Here is a 26,644-nt window from a genome sequence, read left to right as displayed (position 1 = left end):
AAATTCAATTGATTAACGTGCAGTATATTATTAGTTTTGGAGGTAGAGTGCAGTGATTCATCAGCTTTATGTAAAACTCAGTGATCAGTACATCACTTGCCCTTTTTAATGCCCATCACCCTGTTACCCCATCCTTCCCCCCCCGTAGTTTTAATTTTCATTTTCCTAGTGGAAATGATGTAGAACATATTTTCATATGTCTAGTTGCCATCTGTATATTCTGTAGTGAAATGTCTATTCATGTCTTTGCACATATTATAATGGGATTTCGCATATGGTGTGAGATAGCTAGAAGTGGCAGTATGCCATAGACATGCATGTGAGTGTGTGTGTGTGTGTGTGTGTGCACGCAGTATCAATGTAGGTGAAGTCTTTATTTATGAGGTTATGATTGATTTGACCAACAAAACTTGTAACTGTTATTTCTCCTGATAATTGGTCAGAGGAGACAAGTTCTCATCTCAAATCACAACTGTCATTAAGCTGTCACTTGTTTCCTCTCTTTTCCAGGACTTTGTGTCATGTATTGAGAACTACAGAAGAAGAGGACAGGAACTGTATGCATCTTTATACAAAGATCATGTACAGGTAAGAAACAAGCTCTTTTCCCTGCACAGAAGACTGGATGCTCCCTTGATTCTGAAATGAAGAATCAGAAGGGCCTTTGGTTTAAATTCTAGTTGGCTAAGTCAACCATAGGTGAGCAACACGTGTGCTGTCAGCAACTGAGGAGAGAGGTAGCATTTTTATCCTTTCATCTACTCATTCATCCACTAGTAAACAGATGTCAAGAGCCAAGGGTGCCTCAGACACTGTGCTGTGAGCTCGGGGCACAATTGTACACAGAGCAGACATGGGCCTGACTCTCTGGTAGCTTCACTCTACCTCTGTGTATTAAATAACAGCACAAATAAATAGATTGTTATTACTTATGACAAGCAAGAGACATGGAAAATATAGGTACAATGAGAGATTATAATGTGGGGAGAATTTACCTTGGGCAGATCAGAGGCCCCCTCCAAGAAAGTGACCATTATGTTGAGATCTAAAGGAGAAAGGTGTGCAGAATTATGTTGAGGTTGTGTTTCTGCCTAAGGGAGGACATGTGGGGGAGATCCTGGTCAGGAAAGAGCTGGATGTGACCAATTAACTGGAAGAAGTGACTGGGTGACCTGAGCTGGGAATAAACAAGGGTGATGATGAGGCAGGACCAGAGCACACAGAGTCTACTGCCACCTAGGGCTTTTGCGTTTTATCTGAAATTTAAGGGGTTGCCACTCACCAGAGCAGATTTAGATAATTAAAACACTTCTCTAGGTGTGATTTCTGGACAGTGAGAGTAAAGGGTATTGTCTTTCATGCCAGTGAGATCTCTGGTTGGGTCTCAGGTCTGCCTCTTCCCAGGTGTGGAATCTGAGCCTCGGGGTCCCCATCTTGAAGATGGGATCATACTGCCCAACTGTGAACTTTAAAGAACAAGTGTAGAGGGTCTAGAAGTGGCTGGCAGGGAATACATGGCCCATGTGTGGTTATGGAATGGGCCAAGAAGTTCATCTTTAGTCAGTGTTGTTCACAAAATGTGATTAAAAATGGTTGCCAATATCAGGAAAATACAAATCAAAACCACAATGAGATACTACCTCACACCAGTCAGAATGGCTAAAATTAACAAGTCAAGAAATGAGAGACACTGGCAAGGATGTGGAGAAAGGGGAATGCAAGCTGGTGCAACCACTCTAGAAAACAACATGGCAGTTCCTCAAAAAGTTGAATATAGAGCTACCCTATGACCCAGCAATCACACTACTGGGTATGTACCCTAAAGGTACAAATGTAGTGATCCGAAGGGGCACAAGCACCCTTATGTTTATAGCAACAATGTCCACAATAGCCAAACTATGGAAAGAACCTAGATGTCCATCAACAGATGAATGGATAAAGATGTGGTATATATATACAATAGAATACTATGCAGCCACCAAAAGAAATGAAATGTTGCCATTTGCGACAACGTGGATGGAACTAGAGGGTATTATGCTGAGTGAAATAAGTCAATCAGAGAAAGACAATTATTATATGATCTCCCTGATATGAGGAATCTGAGAGGCAGAGTGGGAGGCTTGAGGAGGAGGGAAGGAACAAAATGAAACAAGATGGGATCAGGAGGGAGACAAACCATAAGAGACTCTTAATCTCAGGAAAGAAACTGAGGATTGCCAGGAAGAGGGGGGTAGGGAGAGGGTGGTTGGGTTATGGACATTGGGGAGGGTATGTGCTATGGTGAGTGCTGTGAAGTGTGTAAGCCTGATAATTCGTAGACCTGTACCCCTGGGGCAAATAATACATTATATGTTAATTTTAAAAAAGGAAAAAAATAGTTGTCAATAACAGAGCACAACATATAGTATTAAAACCTTACTAAATATATTATTTTCTTTATGATTTCTCTGTTCCAAAGCCTATGTTAGGTATACGAAAGGCAAGAGATTATAACACTACTGCTGTGCCTGGAGGGTTCTTAAAAATCAATAGAGCACCAAGAGTAAATAAATAACCACAAACAGGGTGATGAGGCCAATCCTAGGATGTTCTACTATAAAGAGAAGAGCAATAGGGTGTAAGGGACCCTGGGCTGTGCCTGGAGTGAGATGAGGAGCCAAGGAAGGGTGGAACAACAGTGCCCAAATGTCAGGGAAACAAAATGGGCTCTGATCAACGTAAGGCAAGTAATTTACTCTAATTATTTCCATATGAGCTCATTTCGGAGCCCACATATGGCCCTGGGACTATGGATTCATGAGCTGTGTATCAGGTACCCCAGAAACATGCAGGTTAACAACACAGCCTCCCTGGCTGTTCTGTAAGAGGGGGCAGTTCACGAGACTTCACGAGGGTGGAGGTGAAATCTGGGCGTCTACAGGACATGCTACTGTCAAAGCGATCAGGAGGCATTCTGATTTCTCTAGCAGCGCTGGTCCTAAACAGACTCTCCATTGGAGAAGGGCCTTATCATGGACATCTCCCCCACCCCAACATTGCTGATTGCATTGCACAGTGGGATGGGTGAGCTGCTGGCTTATTTGCATGTTACCTGTGCCCCTCAGACAGACCCTTGCCCATCAGTGTCCCACCATTTGTATTCACTGACTTCTCTCAGGACTAGCAATATGGCCAATAAATTCAATTGTTACCGGGGGGAAAATAAGATGAATTGTTTAAGATTGCATTCTTTATTTATGGACATCCTTATCATACTTGTTCCATTTCAAGATGAAGGATTTGTTTGTCTAAATGTCCAAATCAGCATCCAGTCAAAAGTGTGAGCATCTCTCTCCTCACAGTTGGAAGAGCTGGGGTGATTTGTTTATGGCTAGGAGAGATGTGCTGTGTGGCACTTTGTAAGTTTCTGCTGCAATTTGTGAGCTTGAAAGTTCATAGGGGAAAGGACAGAACCTCAACAGAGGCTCTGAGTTCAGAAGGAAAGTATCCAGCCTTCTAGAGCATTAGCCTGGCTCATTTTCAGCAATAGGCCTGAATGGGGTTCAGAGAAATGGGGTTTTGAGAAAGCTGTGTAGAGTTCTACTGCTTGAGGTATTTTTGAGAAAATCAGCATTTTGAGGCTAATTCATAAGGATACTTTCCAAGTGTTTAAATATTTAAGACAGATTGTTTTAACATTTAAAGGAATGTAGAGGTAATCACCGTCTGCCAGAGATAATGGGGTCTCGAGTGTCCACCCTACTTTTTTAAGGGGCAAAACATTTTCTTAGGGCAGACCCCTCTCCACTTCCAGAAAAACCATGTCCAGATTCTATAAAGTGATCAGACTTGTAAAACCTGCCAAATTCTTCAAGGACAGCTTCTCCCAAGTGTACTCAATGAGATCTCCCCAGGAGGGTGGTACTAGTGAGATTCAGGGATTCTGGCCCCATAGGACTTTCAAGAATGGGTGGTGTAAGACTTCTCTAACTTGGTATTTTACCCACAACTGAGAGGTCTCTGGAGATGGCAGGAGCCCACAGCATGACAACGTCACATTACCCAATGCCCTGGAAGTTAATCCAAGCATCATTATATCCCATCATTATATTACCAGTAAATCTGGCAATTCTAGTATTTAGTCTCTCCAATTTCTTGTCATTCTGGAGGTACTGGCAAAAACCATTTCCCGTCCTCTGGCCCTGCCCAAATTCCCCTTTGCCTTTTCCACATTATATTTGTTCTGTTCCTGCTGGTCCAGCTGCTTTGGTTCTGCTCCGTTGTATGCCCAGATTGTCCTCTTCTTGTGGGGAGTCCTTACCATAACATGCAGAAATGCCTCATTCTTCCTGTGATGTTTTTAAAACATTCCAGGCTTTTCTGGTTAAAGCTGTTTGCAAGGTGCCTGTCATACCAGAAGTAGCCTTTCTTTTAGTGTATGAGAGGCACTGTTCTTGGGTTCCCTAGGGTCCAAACAGGCTGTTGCCATTTCTTGCTCAGTTTCTGTATATCCATCAAGTGTTTGTCACAGCTCTTTCTTTTTTTAATTTAAATTCAATTAACTGACATATAGTACATCATTAGATTCAGATTCAGATGTGGAGTTCAGTAATTCATCAGTTGCGTATAACACCCGGTGTCATCATATCACGTGCCATCCTTAATGGCTATCTCCCAGTTACCCCATTCTCCCCACTGACCTCCCCTCTAGTACCCCTCAGTTTGTTTCCCAAAGTCAAGAATCTCTCATAGTTTGTCTCCCTCTCTGATTTCTTCCCATTCAGTTTTTCTTTCCTTCTCCTATGATCCTCTGCACTGTTTCTTACATTCCACATATGAGTGAAACTCTATGATAATTGTCTTTCTCTGATTGACTTATTTAATACAGCAAGATACCCTCCAGTTCCATCCACACTGATGTAAATGGTAAGATCTCATCCTTTTTGATGGCTGAGTAATATTCCATTGCAGACACACATGCGCACACATATACATATGTACATATCACTTCTTTTTTTTTTAAGAACAAAAATAGTGGTATTTTTAAAATTTAATTTAATTTTTTTTCAGTGATCCATAATTCATTGTTTATGCACCACACCCAATGCTCCACGCAATACATGCCCTCCTTAATACCCACCACTGGGCTCACCAAACCACCACCCTCCTCCCCCTCTGATTTCCCCCAACTCACTTCTCCTCTCCATCTCCCAATGTCTTCTGTGTTATTCCTTATGCTCCACAAGTAAGTGAAACCATATGATAATACCACATCTTCTTTATTCATTCATTTGTCGATGGATATCTCTGCTCTTTCCATAGTTTGGCTACTGAAAAAATGCTCAACATCACTTGGCACCAGGGAAATAGAAATCAAAACCAATGAAATACCCCTCACACCAGTCAGAATGGCTAAAATTAAGAAGTCAGGAAATGACAGATGTTGGCGAGGATGCGGAGAAGGAGAAACCCTCCTACACTGTTGGTGGGAATGCAAGCTGGTGCAGCCACTCCGGAAAACAGTATGGAGGTTCCTCAAGAAGTTAAAAAATAGAGCTACCTTACGACCCAGAAATTGCACTACTAGGTATTTACCCCAAAGATACAAATGTAGTGATCCGAAGGGCAAGTACACAACAATGTTCATAAGAACAATGTCAAAGCTCTTTCAAATGCAAATATCAGAAACTCAGCTCCATCTGGCTTAGGCAGCAAATGAAATATTATGTCATACTAAAAAATGTAGGGGAAACAGGCTTCAAGAAGAGCTGGATTCATGTATTCAAGGTCTGTTCTAAGCCATCAGTTTCCTTTCTCTCCCTCCCTCTTCCTCTCTTTCACACACTCTCACACACACACCACATTTACATCAACACACACACACGCGCACGCACACACACACACACACACACATCCATGTAAGAGATTCCTACAACATTGAGGAGCTGGTGCAGGTGGACAAGGAGCATGTGAGCTGAGGCGAACTCCCACTCTGGTCCTCAAGCTGTGCACCCTAAAAGTAGGCAGGTTCGCATGAAGCCTGGGGACCACTCTCTAGCTGGCCCAAAGGCTGTGTCTTCCTGCTGAGCTACATCCCTGTGGGCTGTGTCTGCCTCTAAGGGCACCACTGATGCTCATAAAGGCACCCTGGCGTGGGGCCAGTGGCCATGACCGTGAACATATACATCCACCTCTCTGCCCTGCCTGCTCCAGATGGGGCTGTAGAGAGCACCATTCCCAGTCCCAGGGAATCATGCACACTAGCCCGTCCTATAATCATCCTCCACCCACTTAGATTAGCCAGACTTAGATGCCATTCAGAACTGAAGCCAGGGCTGGGCTCAGCCCCTCCGAAGCACCGAAACCAGGGGAGGACTGGTTGCCCAGAGGTAAAGCTCATTGATGCTACTACCCAAAAGTTTCCATTCAGCCCCAAATCAGAAACCCTGCCTCTAAGTCTTTGGCATGGTATTTGGCTCAATCAACTTTAAACTGAAAAAGGACCTTACCTGGTACAGACACATGGGCATCCCAGAGCACCTTATAGATGAGGGACCTCAGGGCTCTTGCTCTTCAGTCATCTCATGTCCTCTGTCCTGGGATGACTTGTAGCTTTCTATCATGGACTAAATAATCACTCATCTCTGAGGGGTCTCACCACTGACACATCTCTGTCTGGCCACAGGTGTTCCAGATGACTTATTTTCCCTGTGATGAAGACTTGGGCAGCTGTGAGCCCCCAGGCTGCATAGGTAGATCTTTGGGGGTGAAGAAACTGCTCTTTTTTTTTAAGATTTTATTTATTTATTTGAAAGAGAGAGAATGAGAGAGAGAGAGAACATAAGTGGAGAAAGGTCAGTGGGAGAGCAGACTCCCTGTCAAGCAGGGAGCCTGATGCGGGATTGATCCCGGGACTCCAGGACCATGACCTGAGCCAAAGGCAGTCACCCAACCAAATGAGCCACCCAGGTGCCCCAAGAGACTACTCTTAACAGACTAATTTTAAGGCCAGGGGAGACAACCCATAGTTTGGGATTGTTCATCCTCTATGAAGCTCTATATGTTATTCCAAACCCATCAGCAATCTCCAGGGAACTCAGATATTTTCCCTAAATGGGTATTCATTTCATATAATCTAATCCCTGTAAAAGGCTTTGGACAGGCATTATTTTTCTGGAGTTCCTTATTAACCAATTGGAGTATTATATAAAATCCTGTAACTCTTTTGGATATGAATTTAAGAACTGTGAAGAAACAAAATAATCTTGCTTTGAAATAGGACTTGCTTTATTCACAGTAATAATACTGTTTATGCCAAGCAAGTCACCACATAAAACTCTTGAAAATATTGTCTCATTTAATCCTTACATAAACCCAGGGTTTTATTATTATTGTAATATTATTAACCACATTTGATGAGGAAACTGAAGTCCCTTTACACTAGACTACTAGGAAGTAGCAGAAACATCATGACAACTCAGGTTCATCTGATGCCAAAGGCCATAGACTAAGCACTGTGTTGTCTGTTATATTTTTTTTTTTGAAGACTTTATTTATTTATTTATTTATTTATTTATTTATTTATTTTAGAGAGAGACAAAGAGAGCAGAACAGGGGGAAGAGCAGAGGGAGAGGGAGAAGCAGCCCTGCTGAGCAGGGAGCCTAATGTGGGGCTTGATCCCAGGACCCCAAGATCACAATGAACTGACTGCAGGCAGCTGCTTAACTGACTGAGCCACCCAGACGCCCTGTTACATTTTCATGGGAATTTTCTAGTTCCAAGAATGATTTACCTGTTCCATATGGCCTGGATTTACAGGGCCTAACTCTAAGTCTGTCATGTCAGTCTTTGAAGTAACAGCATCAGAAATCATGAGTTAATAGAAGGATGTCAGACCCTCAGGAAAGGAACTAGTGGGCAGGCTTAAGCGGAGGCTTTGAAATCAGAAGGACTGTGTTCACATCTCCGCTCCATTACCCGGTGGTCTTTGGAGAAATCACTACTCCTCTCCCAGATTTGATTTATTTATGAATATAAATATTTATGAATATGATAGAAATTCTTTGCAAGTTTCAAGTTTTACTTATGGTGCCACTGGGTAGAGGAAATGAGATAGAGCAGGTGAGGGGCTCAGCCCTAATGCACGATAATGATTTTTTTTTCTCTTTATGTTAAGTTTATGAGATCTGTGTTTCTTGTCATTAACACTTTCACCTTTCAGTTTTCTGAAAACTTCAAATCAAAATTTAGGGCAAATACCATCAAGTATTTGAATAATTGCCAAAGTTCACCCTGCAGACAAAGCTGATGCTACTGTTGAAACTGACAGGTATCAAAGTTCCCTTGGCAGGTGATGTTGAAAACTTCAGTTTGGCATACAAAGGCAGTTCAGGGGTGTACTTTATAGAAGGTTTGAGTTATACTGTACCAGAAGGTGTGACAGCCAGATTTCAAGTATGCAAACAATGAAGATTTCATAGGTAAGGGATAACTTTCAGTAATATCAAAGGTTTTAGCTTCTACAAACATTCTAGAAGGCTATATTCTAGAACCCTGTGGTATTAGTATTTGAAAGACCCTTAGGCAATATCCAGGCCAAGCCTCTCATTTATCTGTTGGAGAATCTGAGGTCCAGAGACAGGAATGACTTGTTCAAATCTGCCAATTGTTGGCAGATGTGCTGATCCCCTACACCTCCAGTCCAGACACTGACAAGAGTATCCTCAGCATCATGTTTGAAGGGTAGCGTCTGTGGTAAAACACCCTGTCCATTTTGAAGAGTAGGGACTGTGATGAGATTCTGCGTTCCACTTGTAAGGTAGCTGTCCGGTGTACTCTGATGAATAGTCTCAGGACCTTTGGGACCAGTTGTGTCCTGCACAGCACCCAGCAGTCATGTTCCTGTGAAGACCAAAGGGCAGGTGGTTTTCTCTCCTCCAACCTGGATTAAATGATCTCCAAGCTAAGAAACTGACCTCTTCTCCCAGACTGGTCCTGGCTCTGAAGTACATTACACACCCTCAAGGTGTGCAGAGCCTCCTAGAAGGGTGTTTTTTTCTGACCAATTCAGAGGCCTTGGTCTGTTCACCCCCAGAAGTTTGGGGCCAAGCCCATGAGAAAATTTGTCCAGGAATGACCCTGCATTTCTGTTTCCCAGAGGCAAAGATGTGACAGCATCAAGGCAGCCAACACCTGGGCCAGGATTCAGGAGCAGCTTTTTGGGGAGCTGGGCTTGTGGGGCCAAACAGCAGAAGCCACACTTTGCTCCAGATGGGAACTGGACTGGAGAGAAGGACCGGCTCGCATGAGGAAACGCATCAGACGCTTGTCTCCGCTGGAGACCCTGAGTCCAGAAAGGCTCAAGGTAAGAGTTGGACAGAGCAAAACAATGATGTTTCCAGGCAGGAAAGGTGTAGGGAAGTGTCTCCTTTGCTTTTCCTTCTCATGCTCTTTTTATCAGGGGTGCTTTGGCATGGGTAGGCAGGAGAAATCATGTGCACGGGTAAATGTAGGAGTGCTGTAATTTATTCTCAATGCCATTTAACAGGAGAAAAGAAACTCTTTCTCCCTGGTACGTAGAAAGGATGCTCTAACTACAGCCTAAGTAAATAAGTAAATGAGCCAGTGAATGAATGCTGGAGTGGTCACTGACACCACTAACCCAGTGACCTCCACAAATATTGCATCCGATGCAATCATCTGGACATGAGTGTTTGCAGAGAGCCAAGCGATGGCCATTGTCTGTTTGTACCAATTATTTGCCATGGAACAGTCATAGCCAGTGCTGCTATGGGCATTATCGCACAATCAAGTCTCTTTAACAAGTTTTACAATGGAAATAACCTTGAACTCAGCTATTTCTGCAAGCTTGAGCTCATGACCCATGTAATCCAAACAACGTTGAGGCCATAGTGGATTCCCAACCAACGGAATCTGGGTGGGCCCTGGGAGTTTGCTGTGATGAACTTTGAACTCTGTGTTGTCAAACTGACAGTGTTGCATTTTCAAGAATGTGGAACCAGTTGGATTAGGAGTGGAGATGGAAAAATCTGTTAATAGTTCTTTCATGTCCTCGTTGGACAATTCTGATTCAAGATATTATAGAGGGCAGCCTTCCAAACACTGGAATGCAAGACGTTTCCTTCCACACCTATCCCGAGATACAGTGTTGGGCTTACTGTCTGGTCTGTAACCTCAGAATCTTTTACACTTTAAATCCTTTATAAAACTTAATGAAAAACATTATATTTCATTTATTCAGTAGACACTTGAATTTTTAATGTACTGTCAATAAACCTCTGGTTTTACATAGTATTTTTCCCTCAATGCATTCCTAAGAAGTGGAGGCAGGAAAAATAAGTATCCTGCCCTCTGTGCTAGTGACAAAGTCAAAGCCTGGCTAGAAAACCTGGTCTCTGGTCTCTCAGGCTGCCTAGCCCCAGGTCCTGTGCCTAGTCCCCTCTCTAGGGTGGCCCATACCACAGACATCCGGGATGCTATTGAATCCCATTTTGGCATCATCTTTGGTAATTACTGTAAGTCCTACTTAATGGAAGATTGTGGGTTTTTGCCCCTTTGACTCGGGACCATCCATACTTGCATTTTATTGTGGTCCTTTAGGATTTAGGATCCCTCCCTTCTTGCTTCTAAGACTCCAGTAAATGAGTAATACCAGGGGGTCACGTGTATGTGTGTGTGTTTGTGGGTCCTTGTGATGGGGTGGGGGGCAGTAGTCTTCAGGATTTCAGTTCTCTTTTCCCTGGTTTTATTTCAGGAAAACCAAGACAGAAATGGCAGTGTTTCTGAAACAAATGTTGAAAAGCAAGGTATTCCATTTATCAGTTTACCTATTTTTCACTTGTAATTAAATCACTTCTTGGTTTTATTTAATATGAAATTAATATTTTGGAAAAGGAAATGCTGCCAGTCTAAAGTAGATGGTGCTTAGACTCTTTTCCTTACTGTGCTCTCCAGAGTAAGGAAGAACCTATTCCAAACCTTGGCTCTCTGTTAGGTGAAAAAAAATTTTTTTTAATTTTTTATAAACACATAATGTGTTATTAGCCCCAGGGGTACAGGTCTGTGAATTGCCAGGTTTACACACTTCACAGCACAGGTGAAAAATTTTATGTTAAGTGTGCAACAGTAAGAATTTTATCTTGTCAATTTACTGTATCAGAGAGACCTTAAAAGTGTCCCCAAGTAATACAAATACATGCTCAGTATGTGACCCAAAGTACATAGAAAGAAAATAAGAAAATGTTTTAAAGTAAAAATGGGTAGAAGAGATATTTAGTACTTTGTACACTGAATTCTGTTTATAAAAATGACAGCTACAATAGTCATTATTTCCCAGTTTAAAAAAATACTTTGAATCATTTTTTATGTTTACACTTACCCTTTATTTGTGTAATTTTCATGGAGGAATTTGGTTGAGTTGACTTGCTGGAAATCCACGGTTTATTTTCAGAGGTCATTCGGCACGAACACATCCAAACACACACGCACACACACAAATATAACAGGCAGACACACACAGATGTATGCACTCTAGTCCAGATTGTGTGTTTCTACCAGACCCTGCCTTTTGCTTCAAACACTGCCTGTCTGTGCGTTTCATTGTCTCCCGAGGTGCAGCTAGTGCCGTATCCTTAACCAAACGACAACTTCCGAGCACTGATCAAACTTGTCTCATTTAGTGCCTAAGTACTAGATTCTGCATCGAGCCTTCTGTCTTGCCAGCCTGCAGTGAGGGTGCTGGGCCCTGATCCCATGTTTGTTTTTTTATTACTATTATGTTATGTTAGTCACTATGCAGTACATCAATTGTCTTTGATGTACTGTTCCCTGATTCACTGTTTGCATATAACACCCAGTGTTCCAGGCAATCCGTGTCCTCCTTGATACCCATCATCGGGCTCACCCTTACCCCCACCCCCTCCCCTCTAAACTTTCCCAGGGTCCATAATCTCTCATGGTTCATCTCCCCCTCTGATTTCCCCTCCTTCATTTTCCCCTTCCTTCTCCTAATGTCCTCCATGCTATTCCTTATGATCCACAAATAAGTGAAACCATATGATAATTGACTTTCTCTGCTTGATCCCATGTTGATTTGGGGGTCCCACTGTGGCGCAGGACTTGGGATAACGTCATAATGCTATTTGCTTCTCTTCTCTTTACCCTAAGCCACACAACTTCAAGATCAGAGAGGGAATCTGCAGAGATTGTGTTGGTAGAAAGCATGCGCTGTTGTAGACTACGGTCATGGGCTGCTGAATCCTCTCATCCCCATACAGAGACCCCTGCCCCTAGTAGAGAGTTCAGCCAGGGAAGAAGAAGAAAGGGCTTATGTTATGGTTCTCCCCTGTGCTTTCTTGGGAGCCTATATCTCAGTTTTCTCTATGCATGGGGAAAAGCCTGTGGTGACTGTTGCTATAAGCAGCAGACACTTTCATTCATCCAGTTGGGAAACTCCCAGGTGTGGAGGAGCTCAAAGAAGTGAGCAACTTAGCACAAAGAAAATGGCCCCTCAGCTTTGCAGTCATGTGCCATGCACCTGCCTGCTTTAGGCAAGTGGACATCTAGGACAGGGGAAGGGGAAAACATGATCCAGAAATCACGCAGCTCTGTACTCACCTGGTACCCAAATGTCTATGTCCAGAAGTGCATGCTTGGGAAATAAATCTAGGCATGCACATGCATGATTGCCGCACAGTGCATTTATGGTAGAAATAGAAACTATCTGTGCCTCCAAAAAATCGGATATGGATTAGGTGATTATGAAAGAGCCACACAACAGAATATTATACAACCATTTTAGGTGAGTTCAAAGAACTTTTAATGAAATGGGAAAGTGCTCATAATATAATCTCAAAAAAATTCTAGAGAAGATGGGGTGCATGGGTGGCTCACTCTGCCTTTGGCTCAGGTCATAATCCCAGGGTCCTGGGATCGAGTCCCACATTGGGCTGTCTGCTCAGTGGGGAGTCTGCTTCTCCCTCTCCCTCTGCCCCCTCCCCTCTCCTTGCTCTCTCTTTCACTATCTCACTATCACACTATCTCAAAATAAATAAATAAAATCTTTTTAAAAATTCTAGAAAAGAAAAACCGTAGATGCAGCATAATTCCTATCACGTTAAAAATCACATATGTATCTTTATGTGTATGTCCACACATATATACATATACATCCAGAAAAGATATTAGAAGTAAAGAACCCAAATTGTGAATAGGGAGGAGAAAGAGACTTGGTTCAGATTCAGCCTCTAGCTCTTTGTGACCATGTGACCCTGAGCCAAGTAATTAGCCTCTTCCTCTTTTCCTTGATTGTGAAGGGAATTTGAAATAGAATCTACAATCCAATAGAAGTAAATGAAAAAAACGTCATCAAAGCATCCATCCCAGAAAAAGAGCTTACTTTGTCAGAGCTGTGGTTATTAGCAGTATCTCTGGGTGCCTGAGTGATACTTGTTTTACTTCTCAAATATTTTAAGTTTATTCTCACAATTTCATGGTTTTCCAAGTTTTTTTTTTTTTTAAACACTTAGATCATAGTGCATCCATAGTTAGGGGGGAAAAAACCACTGTTTTAAAAGAATTAGGTAAAGTTCAGAAAAAAGAAAAAAAAACAGATTCTAATTGACCCTAAATGGAATTTCTCTACTGATTAATGAGGGTGGATTTTGAGGTGGTGCCCTGCAGTCGCTCTGGAGCTGCAGAGTGCCAGACCTGGGACACCTTCCAGAGTGAATCAGCCCAACAGTGTGTTGACCGTACCACGGGGTCCGGGGGTGATATCCACTTTCAGACGCAGTGAGAGGCACGCTGAGAGCCACACCACTCACCTCCGCCCTGAAACCTTGCGGTTTCTCTCCATGACTCAGGCGCACGCTGCGCACCACCCCTCGGGAGGTCAGGTGGCTTGTGCCCAAACCGTGTGTCCCTTTATGCTGCTGCAGATGAGCTGACGCCAAAGGAAGCCGAGAGCGGGAGAGAGGAGGTGGCAGTGGACTGCACCCAGCTGACCTTCTTCCCTGCCTTACATGAAAGTCTGCACTCTGAGGACTTCTTGGAACTGTGTCGGGAAAGACAAGTTATTTTACAAGAGCTCCTTGATCACGAAAAGGTAATGTAGTGCACCGTGATTCTTCTTTAGAGGTTATCAGGCATGAGATCAAGCATTCCTCCTTCACATGGGAGGTGATGCTTCTCTTCAGTTAAAAAAAAACGAGCAAAAAGAGCAAGCATGCTTCTGAATTGGTGGGCCCAGAACAAGGGGACAAATGGACGCTGACAGACTTTGCATCGAGATGTTTAAAAGATATAAATCAAGGGGCACCTGGCTGGCTCAGTTGGTTAAGTGGCTGCCTTTGCCTCAGGTTATGATTCTGGGGTCATGGGATCCAGCCCCATATCAGGCTCCTTGCTCAGCAAGGAACCTACTTGTCCCTTTGCCTGCCTCTCCACCTGCTTGTTCGTTCTCTCTCTCTCTCTCTGTCAAATAAAGAAATAACATCTTTTTAAAAAAGATATAAATCAAGCTAATGCACTGTTATAAAATATCCTCTAACTTTCACACTAACCTTTATAATACCTGGAAGACCAGTTTAGAATTTAGAATTCTTGATCTTATTTGGCACCTTGGCCCCCTGCAGGCTGTGCCTAGACTGCTCACCCTGCCACCAGCCTCCCTGGGCCCCCATTCAGGCCTTGGGATGAGCACCTTTGCAGCCCTGGCAGCCCTCAGCAGGGTGGACCTGGAGAAGATGAGTGCACGGGCCAGGGGGGCAGGTTGGGCAGTTAGCAGGGAAGTCTGCAGTCTAGGTTGCCTGGATCGGGGTTGGAGGACCTATAGCATGGCCCCCTGCTATGACTGGACAGGGGCCAGAGGGATCCCTAAAGTATGGCAATTTGGGTAAGAGAATTTGGGCAAATTGGGTAAGAGAATTACTCTTACCCAAATCTTAGAAGAGTATGAAAGACGAAGCTTATGTCTTAGAGTAAAACAGACCTGAGCTCAAATCCCAACTTGGCAATGTACTAAATTGCATGTTACTGAACATTTTGAGCCTCGATCTTTATCTTTAATAGGAAGTGTAGAACAACCATTGCACAAAATTCTTGTAGAGGTAAAATGAAATAATGGAAGCAAAGAGACTTGCTCAGAACTGGGCACGTGTGAAGTAGCCCATTAAAGACCATCTCTCTTCCCTTGCTAAAGCCTAGGTTGTTTAAGGGCCTCTGAGTCTCACCCATCAACCCTGTTCACAACGTAAGCGAAGGAGCTTGTCCAGCAGAGCAGAGGTGTTCTGAGGTGGGCAGGGTGGGACCCAGAGGCCATGCAGGGACTACACAGAGACAAATGTGTGAAAGCGGAGGGCTAGCTGGGTGGATGAGAGCAGATCCGAACTAAGACTCACCAAGGAAGCAGCCTGGATTTCCAGGAGCAGGTGCCGAGCTTAGAGAACCTGTGAGGGGCATCAGCAGGTGCAGAAATGAAGGACATCCTTTCCAGGGCCAGGTTCCTTGCAGAGACCCCTGGGGGAGAGGGAGTTAAGCTGGGATTTGCTCCTTGCAGGGGCTGGATAGAAGGGGGCCAGCTTGAAGTACATTGCCAAATGGTCCCCAGCACTTTTATCAAGTTTCTTAGCTGCTTTTGGACTGGGGTCCCTGTTTAACCAACGCGGTCTTGTAACAACATCATCTTCTCTACACCTGCTTACCCCAAAGCTTCCAGGCATAGAGCACATGTCAGTCCCCATCACGCCTCCCTCACTCATGACTTCGCTCTTGCTGGTGTATCTAACGTGCCCTGGCTAGCCAACTCTCTGAAGCCAATCTTGGCCACTTTCCCACTCTGAGATCTAGAGTACCTACAGTTTCCACTGCCCTGCATCACTCCCCCCACTGCTCCAGGCACACAGACTGACCTTCCCCACTTCACCTGTCTGCCTCTCTCCCTGCACTTATGCTCCTTAACAGAGGGGCCGCTGGGTACCTAACCTCAGGCATGCATGGAGGAGACATTCAGTAAACACTGATGAATGAAGGGCTGTGAAATTCACGTTTGTTTTATTTTGATTATGGAAGTGAAGTATGTCTACTTTGTAAAATATTTACAGATTGAAATCAAAACATGTACATGTATATATATATATATATATGACATATACACATACACATATGTATTTATATACTGTATGCTATTCATAAGATCAACTGCTGAGAACTAACAGCTGGTAATGGTTTGGTTATATCAATAGAGTATTGTGTTCATTTGAGAAATGCTTATCTAATACATGCGTAATCAGTTGAAATACAGCTCGGAGATTAATGTTTTCTTTCTATAAAAACTTTCCTCATATCCTTAAAAGCTTATATAAAGTAGTGATTCTTAGCAGGGGGCAGCTTGACCCCCAGGGGACATTTGCCAATGTCTGGAGACCTTTTCAGGTTCATGAGTTGGTGGGGAAGGGATGCTATTGACCTCTGGTAGGCAGAGACCAGGGATGCTGCTAATGATCCTACAAAGCTCAGGGCAGTCCCTCCCTCCACCAGAAAATAGTTATTAAGTCCAAAATGTTTGGTGGGAAGTGTAAGGTGGGAAATCGTGAGAGGAAGGATGCTTGTTAAGCAGCTATCATGTTCAGCAATCCCCTCCTACTTTCCTGTTAGGGTAAGGATATATTGGATTGTATGTGTCCATATTGGTTATTTTCATCATTTTGGTAAGAACATGTCAATGGCAATGCTTTGCTTTTGCTTGGTATATTGATTTTCTGTTGCTGCCATAACGAACTACCATGAACTTAGTGACTTAAAACAGCACACGTTTATTAAACGCAGAAGTCCCCGCACAACACAGCTCCACTGGTCCTCTGCTTTGAGTCACACAGGGATGAAGGCAAGGTGTTGGCAAAGCCACATTCCTTTCAAGAGGTTCTGGAGGTGGATCTATTTTCAAGCTCATCCAGGTGTTGGCAGAATTTGGTCCAATGCTTCCATAGGACTGAGATCCCCGTTCCTTTGCTGCCTGTCAGACAGGGATCATTCTCGGCTTCTAAAGGCCACCCACATCCCTTGCCTTGTGGCCCCCTCCTCTGTTCTCAAAGTCGGCCGCTGCAGGTCAAGTCCTCTTCCCCCTCAGACTTTGCACGTCCCTTTCCGCCTGCCTGTCCCATCACATCTCTCCCACCAGCCAGCTCTTCTGCCCTCTTCTGCTGCTAAGGGCTCATGACAGTACCTCGGACCCACCAGATCATCCAGGGAAATCTCCCTATTTTAAAGTCTGCTGATCTATACCTGATTTCTTCTGCAGGTTCTTTCAGCAGCACCTAGGTTAGTGTCTGATGGGGACATCAGGGACGAAGTTCTTGGGAGACGTCTTTGAAATACTGCCTCCCAGTTAGTATCACTCAGGGTCCATATCCTACCTAATCCATGTCCTCCCCTTCCAAGGGGAGCTTCTGTGGGTGACCTCGTTTCCATGTACTTCCCAAGGCCAGCCTGGGGCTTCCAGCCCTAACTGGGCTGGGCAGAGGGCAACATCTGGAATTGACCATCACAGCCAAGACCTAGTCTTCACCCCAGTATTTACGACAGGTGGATGCCCTCAGTGACTGTCCTGGTCTTGGAGAGCTTTATTTTTGCTGGTTGTCCTGCCCGGTGGCATTTCCCTCAAGGGTCCTATCAGTAGTGCTGGGAGCCACGATCCTGAAGCCCACAAGGGACTGATTTTGCCAGCCTCCAAGAGGCAGAAAAGGACCAGGAAGAGACCATTCTCCCAGCCTCCCCTGCCTTTTACTTAAACTTCAGTCTTTCTTGGTCTCCATGTCACACAGCAGGAAGCTGTCAGAAGCACCGCACGTGGCTTGTTGTGGTAGCAAGGAGGGTTCTCCAGGCTGTGCAGATAGGAGCCTGCTGAACCCAGCAGGGGCTGAGAGCAAGAGCAGTCCCATTTGCACTTAGCACTTGATGTATCCTGTTGCCTGCCTGGAGGGGACAGCGGGAGGCAGGCAGTCCAGAAGAATGTCAGCTCCCTGGAAAGAGAGACTGAACAACTGTAAGGTCAAGGTGATCCTGCCATTATCTGGACATTGGGTCCTTGCACAAATTGTTTTGATTCCTTCCATTGTTGCTGGTTGCCTCTGGTTTCAGGGTCAGTTACAGGAGAGGTTGTTTCCGATTCAGCCTGCTTCTCCCAGGATCGGTGGGACCAAACCACTGGACACGTTTGCTCCCTGGAGAAGGAGGTGTGGGAGGAGAGCAGCCAGGGACACACACAGGGGCAGGCTCCTGATGGTGGGGGGTGGGGGGACAGTGTGGCTGCGATGGCACGATGTGAGACTCCAGCGGCCTGAGTGGGGCCATTGTCTTGTGGATACGGTGGAGAGTGACACTGAGAGTCAGAAAGGTGCCCATGAGAGACCTGCCCGCTGGGATGGGGCCCCTGTGGAAGTTCCTGAACCCACCACCGAATGTAATATTTTGTGAGAAAGAGGGAAGTTGCCAGGTGTGGGGCCTGGATTGGTATGTGGTGAAACAGAGGAGGTCCCTGAATTTAAAGCACGCGGCCAGAGGGAGCATGAGGAAGCAGGCTGCAGGAGCCCAGAACGTCCTGCGGCCGTGGAGCAGGTCCAGACTAGGAGCTCTCCGTGGAGCAAGCCCTGGCTGGTGGGGGTCGCGGGGAGGGTGGACCCACCCTGACCTGCCCCCCCCCCTCGCCCACCAAGTGCCTCCCAAGCACGCTGACCACTTGGCTGCCAACACCACAGGACACATGGCTGTAACCACGGCCCAATCTTCCTGTGGTTTTGGGACAGGCAGGGACAGGCAGGGACAGGCTTGCGTTTATCCTTGTCCTTCGCCTTCCTGACATGCAGCATTTGTGCTCGGGAAGGTCTGCTGAACTAGAGAACGCAGCTGTGTTGAGAGGTGCCTGCAGGGACCCAGCCGGGGGTGCAAAGCTCAGGGAGGAGGCAGGCGGCCTGCAGCCACCACCTGGGCCTGCTCTCCGGTCCCTGGGGCCCCGGCTAGCGGGGGAGCACGGAGGGGCACAGCTGAGCGGGGGCTGGCTCCCACAGCGATCCACCAGCAGCGCCAGGGAGGCCACGGCCAGCAATCTGTGCCGGAGGGCAGCTGGGCACAGGACAAGTGCTCACACTGGCCTCACAGCCTCCCTTTCTCTTTGTTTATCACTATTATTGGCAAGCATGTCACTAGCTGCATGTCAGGAGCTGCTGCTCTGCGGGTTTCCTGCAGCACTTCATCTAGTCTCACGCCTATGAAGGTGACTATGTCACTTCCCTTTCCCAGGTGGTGACTGCCCGGTCTAGGATCCCTTGCCGGGATCTGATCTCAGATCTGGGTTCCTGGAAAGCCATGTGGATTTCCACTCTCTCCCAGCTCACTGTGTTGAGCAAGTTACACTAACTCCCCACTGCCCCATTCCCATACTGGGGCTCAGAGATGTTGGCTGCAGGCCCTGTTGTGCTTTTTTGGTAAACTTTCTGGTGAGCAGCGGCCCAAGCGGGCAGGCCTCCTGGTCCCTCACTGCACATAGCACCTCTGCCCAGGACACAGCGTGCTGAGCATGCGCCAGCCCGCCCGCCTGCTCATGCCCTCACCCCTGGTCCACTGTGGCCTTCATCTCTGGTGCACTTTCCTGATTGTCAAGGACAGGAATTGGATGTTGGGGAAGGAGAGATTGTTGTATTGACCCTGGACCCATGAACATGTTCCAGCAAAAACAGAAGAAGTGTGCTCATGGCAGGTGGGTGTGTATATTTGGAAAGTCGGGGGGTGGTGGTGGTGGTATTTTCTGTCTTTCTCAGGCTGGCACATTTTGCCTGCATGGAGGCATTTTGTAGCCAGCACTGGTTGTAAGCTGGGGATTCCCCTAATTCATATGTCTCCATTAGACCTTCAGGGTCAGTGCTTTTTCTAAATTTCTCAGAGAAGCCCAGCCATGACAGGAGTGTGGGGCGGGTGTGCAGCCACGCTCCAAGAACCTGCTGCCAACCAGCCACCATGTAAGCTAGACAGCCCACAGCAGGCCTCTGGTTTCTCCTCCCCCACCGCCACTGCAAGCGCTTTGCCAGAACAGGCTAGGAGTCTCTCCAGGTTGTAACCTCTTTCCAGGCTTCTGGGGGGGTCTGTCCCCATCAGAGGCCCCAGGGAGAAGCAGGAAGGCCTGAGGCTCCTGAGTGACAGCCGCTTAACTCATGTCTTCATGCAGTGTGGGAGCGCTGATCGACCCCCAGCAATACCTGGGACAGTAATTACTCTGCGCTATCTTTGCGTCATTGATTAATGATCCCCAGAACCCCAAACACATTTCTCTGCAAATAGCTCCATCTGACATGAGAAGCAGTATATTCAGTGCATGTTAATTGTGGGCCGAGTCAACCCCTGTGCCGTTGGGGGCCATCCTCTGTACCCCACCACCTAAGCTGCTCTTAGAGCCGAGGCTCCCCTTGGCAAATTAGGCTTCCAGAGTCCAGTCCAGAGTCAGAACTCAAGTGACAGTTGATTTCGCTGTTGCTATTCTCTTTAAGTACATGAAAAACTAAAATTTCTAGCTAGAAATGTGCTCTGGTTTCAGTCAGCCACCCGTGAGCACTCCTTAGTAAAGGCAGCTTCCCTGGACTCTGTGTTTTGAACAGTCCTCAGTATGTTTCACTTATGCTAGTGCAATCTCTGTCCTTTCCATCTGCTCTGGTCTGAGCCGGCAGTGAGAGTCAGAGCCGGCAGTGAGAGGCTAGGAGGCTCGGCGTTTGCAGGCTTGTCTGCGGAAGTGGCACATGCAGGCAGGCAGGGGGCATCCCCGCTCCTTGTCTCTGCCTGAAAAGACGAGCTGCTGTAACAGACCCATGCATTCTATTTCTTCTCAGATTTGCCTAATTTATATAAAAATAGTATCTCCTTACATTCTTGATACATTTTTTTGATCACTAACATGACCAAATGTTCCGTTTGAAAGTGATTGAGATGCCAGAGTTCACAGGTAGCCAACATAAATGGAATTTATGTAGTGTCTCTCCTTACTATACTTAACTTTTTTATGGCAATTGGTACATCTTTGAAAAATTAAAATACTTATTCCATATGCCAGTAGAACAGAATGCATTGATAGCAGGGTGTAGGCAAGCAGAAGAATACAGTGTACGCAGCAGCTCTGTTCTGGGTATCTCATTGGATGGCTCTGCATCTCACTTTTTCTGCTCATTGAATTAGGGCATTACACTGACTTGCAGACTAATAATGCTGGAAGAACTTCAGAGGGCCTCCAGCCGACCTTCCCCTTTTGCAGATGTGCACACTACAGCCTGACTGTAGGAGAACATGCTGGCAAAGGACTGCCATGGGATGTCCCAGCCAATTGTTGCCCCTGTAGCTTCAGCTCTGGGATTTCGGGATTCCCAGGCAACCTGTTCCTTATCATGCACAGGGCCAGGTGTGGCCACGTACTTCGTGATCCACCTGCCAGAAGTGATAATTCATCATCTAGCCGACCTCAAAACAATTCTACTTCTGAAGCAGAAAATCCTGTCTTTTTAAAGTGATCAATAGAGGGGCGCCTGGGTGGCTCAGTGGGTTAAAGCCTCTGCCTTCGGCTCAGGTCATGGTCTCGGGGTCCCGGGATCGAGCCCCGCATTGGGCTCTCTGCTCAGCGGGGAGCCTGCTTCCCCCTCTCTCTCTGCCTGCCTCTCTGCCTGCTTGTGATCTCTGTCAAAATAAATAAATAAAATTTAAAAAAAAAATAAAGTGATCAATAGAATCACAGCATGAGGGAATTCTTAACCATGAGTGAACTTGGGAGACAGCCCTCCCAGGGCTAATTTAAATGGAATCAGGTAAGAGTTCACTTAGGTTCATTTTTTAGTTTTAAAAATGCCATTCTTTTCCAGTAGAATCAATTCTTAAGCTATTAACCCAGCTCTCACAAGACATTTTTCTCATGGTTTGGTTTATTCTGGTTGTTACTTAATTCTCCCCAAAGGAAAACACCAGGGGCTCGTAGGAATGTGCTCCAGCCCCCGCTGTGGGCACCACAGAAGGTGGGTGAGGGTGGGGCTTCGCAGGGAAGGGGAGGAGGCTTGCAGGTACAAAGGCTGGGGCTGGTGCCGGGGCTGTCTCTGCCCCGCTGTGCGACCTTGAGGATGAGGTCTCTTCCGTACAAAGGGATAAGAGGAAAAGTTTTAACAGGCTGGCGTCACTACCTCCTGATGGTGCTGGTGGGATTGTAAATTGGTGCCACCTTACAGAGAAGCAGTCCAGCAACAGAGGAAAATTTAAGATACCCACACCCTTGATCTGCAGTCCCACTTCTAGGAATAGATCCTTCAACCCACCATCCTGCATGTTCCAAGTGACCTATGTCCAGGGATGCCCACCGCAACCTCATCTGTAATGTCCAGACATTTGAAAACAGCCTGAATCCATAGGGGAATTGGACAAATAAGTCTAGTACATCTTTGCAAAGAAATACTCTGTACCTATTAATAAGAGTGAGGCCACTCTCTAAAAAGGGATTTGGAAGGACCTCCAAGGTGGGCCATTTAAAGGAAAAAATGAGATGCAGAACAGTAAGCATATGAATATGCTGTATGTATAAAATAGAAAGGGCATATAAACATCTAATGTATTCACTGAATCTCTTTGTGTGGATAGTGGATACACTGTAGGAAGGGTCCGACTTTTCCCGACCCTCAGACTCCAGCTAGGCTGGAGAATTAAGTTGACAGAAGAGAGACCAACAGGATCATACAGATTTTACTTTTATAGGTATGTGGGAGTCTTTCTTCAAGGAAAATGAAGAACCCAAAGGGGTTGGGCCCAAGTGCTTAAGTTAAACAAAGTGTAGTCATTGTGAAAAAGTGCCCAAAGTGTACAGGGAGGCTGAAGGGAGGAGGTTCATCCAACTGGGTTTATTTGTACAATTTTCTCTAGGTCTGACCTCTCTGTCTCAGGTGCTGAGAATGTTCTTTTCATCCTAATAGAAGGAGGGCTTTTTTCACCTGGGAGTTTTATCTCCTGCTTCCACTCCCCCCAAAATAAAATAAAATAAAGGGAGTGCCCTTCCTGTACCTGCTGTTTTTTGAGTGTCTTTGACTCAAAATAGTCATGGCAAAGTGGCATATTTGGTGGTGGGGGGGCTCATCTGCTCTCCTTCAATACAATAAAGTGGTGATGGTACTTGTCTCTGGGGAACGCTTTCGGGGAAGCAGGAGGGCTCCACTCAAATGCCTAACTGCCAAAGTAGACTCGTGTCCTCAGTCGTTTCTATTATTATGGTATTACTGGTTTTGCAGTTGTCTCGTAGCAGTTCTTGTTAATTCCACGCCTTCTTGCTTAGATCCCCTACTTCTCTCCTTCCTCCCTCTTGTCTCTGCCTCCACACCCCAAGCCATCTTTCTTCCAGTGGACCACAGAAATATCCACATGACTGATCACGTTCCCTCCACTCTTGGCTCTTTCTGATCTACTTTGCACCCAGCAGCCAAGGAGGGTCCCCTTTCAGAAACGACCCCTCCCACAGCTTCCTGTTGCGATGAGCATAGAGCCCGCTGGCTTCACCAAGACATCCCAAGCACCCCCACCCCCGGATCTAAGCATGCCTATTTCTCAACTCCATCTCCGCTGCTGTGACCTATTTTCTGCTCCCCAGATCTGCCTTTCCTGCCTCTAAGCTCTGTATGGAATGCTCTTTTCTCCTCAAATGCTTTCTGAGTTTTCCATGGCTGCCCCATTTCCATCCATCAGGTCTTAGAGTTTGTCTAAAATATTGTCCCTTCTAAGCTTCTCTCTTCCTTATTGTGATCACCCTCGTTTTCCTCTCTCAGCACATATCACAGTTTGCTATAGTTTATTGGCTGACATGCATCCTTACTATCCGTCTCCCCCCCTGGGATTTTAAGCCCCATGAGGGTAAGGTTCTTGTTTATCTTGTCCATCCCTCTATCTCTGAAGCCCAGCTCAGGACCTGGCATGTAGTAGGAGCTGAGTGCAAACTTTTGAACAGGTGATTGTTGGGATGAATGAACAAATTTGGAAATGAGTCCACGGGGAACTCCGGCTCTGCAGGGGGCGTGAGGGCTAGCTCCTGTGACAAAGTGGGTGCAGGAGAGGCCAGGGGAACCAGCTGCCTTCAGAAGGCTTGGTACCATGGCTCTTAGCTAGTCCCCGCTTAGGAAAAATAGTTCAGAGATGACTGCGGGCAATGCTTATCTTGGAACAAAAAACCCTTGGCACATCTTCACTTTCCGGCCTTGGCCCTGACAACCAATTCCATTAGATGCATGAGTTGAAAAACTGGAATTCAAGGCCTGCCTTCCAGATTCCATCAGTGTATTCCCAGTATTGTTCCCAACAGTGAGCAGGGGCTTAGCTTCAATTACAGGCTCTGCCACTTACTAGGTGACCGATCTTTGGTAAGACTCTTATCTCTGGGACTTTTTTTTTTTCCCTCCCCAGTAGTAAAACCTCCCATCCCTGATTGTAAGAATTATATTGGTTAGCATGTGTAAAATGTTTACAATGGCTGTATGTTAGATAGTAAACAAACAAACAAACAAAAATCAGTTCCTCTTTTGTGTAACTGGAATTAGCACAGAATTACCCTGAGAAAATGTTGGCCTTGGCTTTACTCTTGGTCCGTCTGGGGTCCTGTCATCTAGAATTCATTGAGTCCCTCACTTGTTCAGGGATTTATTCCATGTAAACAACCACTGAGTCCTTACTTCATGCAGAAATCCAGGTCATACCAAGACACAGGTCAGGCTCCCTGGGAAGCCAGCTATGGGCCAGAGATGTGCACGAGGGACATTCCCTGGGAGTGACAGTCACAGGGTCGTGCAGAGGGAGAAGTGCAACTCTGACGCAGTCTCAGCCAAGGTCTCAGGTGATGCCATGAGAGCTGGAGGGGTGGGTCGGACTGGGGCACAGGGTGACTCTTCTTACCCTGCAGGGACCAGTTGTTGGGTAGAGACTGCCACTAGGAAGGGCGCGTGCCCTGCAGCCGGGCTTTCTCTTTAGCACCGGTGATTGTGGAAAGCTGCCAGAATTTCCAGCCACTGAGAGAGTGAACGTGAGTCTAAAAGGAGGGATCTGGGGAGCACGTGCCTCCTTTGTGTACATCTGGACTAGCCTTGGCCTTGCAGACGCAGCAGGGCCAGTCTTAACACTTGTGGTTCTGGACAGGCATGTTCCAGTCCTGGTACAGCCACTTAGCTAGCCCCCCAACAAGCTCTATCACCTGTGTCATGGAGGGATGCCTGGTACCCTGAAAACCCTCCCCACTGTTAACTACAGAAGCTTTGCTTGGTTGTGGAGGGGTTTAAAGTGAGAGGACGATGGTCGGTGTGCTGAGTACAGCCATCAACACTCACCCGCGTGTCTTGGTAGGGGTGGGGGTGGCCGTGGGTAATTCAAATAACAAGACAGTGGTTTTGGTGGAGAAGGGCCGCTGAGACTGCAATGAGCAGGGCCGCGCTCAGGCAGCGGCTCTGTCCCTCTAACAAGGAGCTGCTCTCACCTCCAGACCCTCAGTGGGCGCCTGCTCGCTGCCCTCATGCCCTCCGTAGGAATGATGGGCATGCTTCACACGCACACAGACTGACTCTGGCACTGTCTTCTTCCAGGTGACACAGAAGTACTCCCTGGTGATCGTGCAGGGCCATCTGGTCTCCGAAGGGGTCCTACTCTTTGGCCACCAGCACTTCTACATCTGCGAGAACTTCACGCTCTCTCCTGTGGGGGATGTCTACTGTACGCGCCACTGCTTATCCAAGTGAGTTCTCGGCTTCTCCTGCAAACTCTTTGCTGAGCCTCAACTTCCTTCGCAGCCACCCCGACTCCTACCCCTCCCACCTTGGTGTTACTGTGGGCTTCGCTTTGGGCCCGAGACTGAACCATGAGAAAAAGCAGAAGAACCTTCAGACACGGGCATCCCTGACCGTGGTTTCCCAAAACTAGAATCCGGCGTGGGTAACAAGGAGGCAGCTCCTCATGCTTCATGAGACATGGAATGCACAAGGGGGATACGAGACAAGGGGGATCTGTCCTTAGGTCGTTTGAGTAACTGGAGCCAGTCCCGCCAGCTCATTCATTCAGCAGCTTGTTGACCGGCCGTTCTGCGGGAAGCACCACACTCTTCCCCTCATGCTGAGCGAGGCACACGGGGGCACGTGGCAGCACAAGCAGGTGCTTTTGGAAAGAGTTTGGAGCGCACTGTTTTCATGGGACAGAGTATATGTCGTGGGAGGACTCTTCTGGGCTCACAGTTGATGAAATGAGGCTAGTGTGCTGAGCGAGAGCCCCTGGAAGACATGGGCTGAGATCTGGGTTTGGAAGGATGGATGAGATTTGGGTAGAAATTTGAAGAGTCATTTTTTTACACCAACTAGTACCAGAAGTCTTTGGCAGGAAATTCAGAGGTTCTTCTTCTTCTCCTCCTCTCCCTCCTCCTCCTCCTCCTCCTCTCCCCCCCTCCCCTTCCTCTCCCTCTCCCCCCTCCTCCTCCTCCTCCTTCTTCTTCTTCTTTTTTCCAAAGGTTCTTCTTTATAATCAAGTATATTTGTTCTCTTGGGTTCGGGTAGCTCTCATGGATTAATCCTCTTGTGTTTTTAAAATACAACCACCCAAAATCCAAGTGACTGTGTTCAT

The 26,644-nt window shown here is 46.4% G+C and overlaps 1 protein-coding gene across 1 annotated transcript in view; it reads left to right on the top strand.

The window, feature by feature from the left end:
• The window catches only part of WDFY4 (WDFY family member 4), a 246,225-nt gene that overhangs the window by 138,806 nt on the left and 80,775 nt on the right, over positions 1–26,644 (top strand). Inside the window, exons 40-44 of the mRNA XM_080823652.1 lie at positions 511–588; positions 9,138–9,344; positions 10,755–10,806; positions 13,939–14,105; positions 25,621–25,769. Of these exons, the coding sequence (XP_080679778.1) occupies positions 511–588; positions 9,138–9,344; positions 10,755–10,806; positions 13,939–14,105; positions 25,621–25,769 (653 nt within the window). The remainder of the gene's footprint in view (positions 1–510; positions 589–9,137; positions 9,345–10,754; positions 10,807–13,938; positions 14,106–25,620; positions 25,770–26,644) is intronic.

This window comes from Martes martes (assembly GCF_963455335.1).
Source record: "Martes martes genome assembly, chromosome: 14".
In the NCBI taxonomy this organism is placed as follows: Eukaryota; Metazoa; Chordata; class Mammalia; order Carnivora; family Mustelidae; genus Martes; species Martes martes.
Note: the sequence above shows the minus strand (reverse complement) of the source record. Positions and strands in the feature narration are given on the sequence as shown.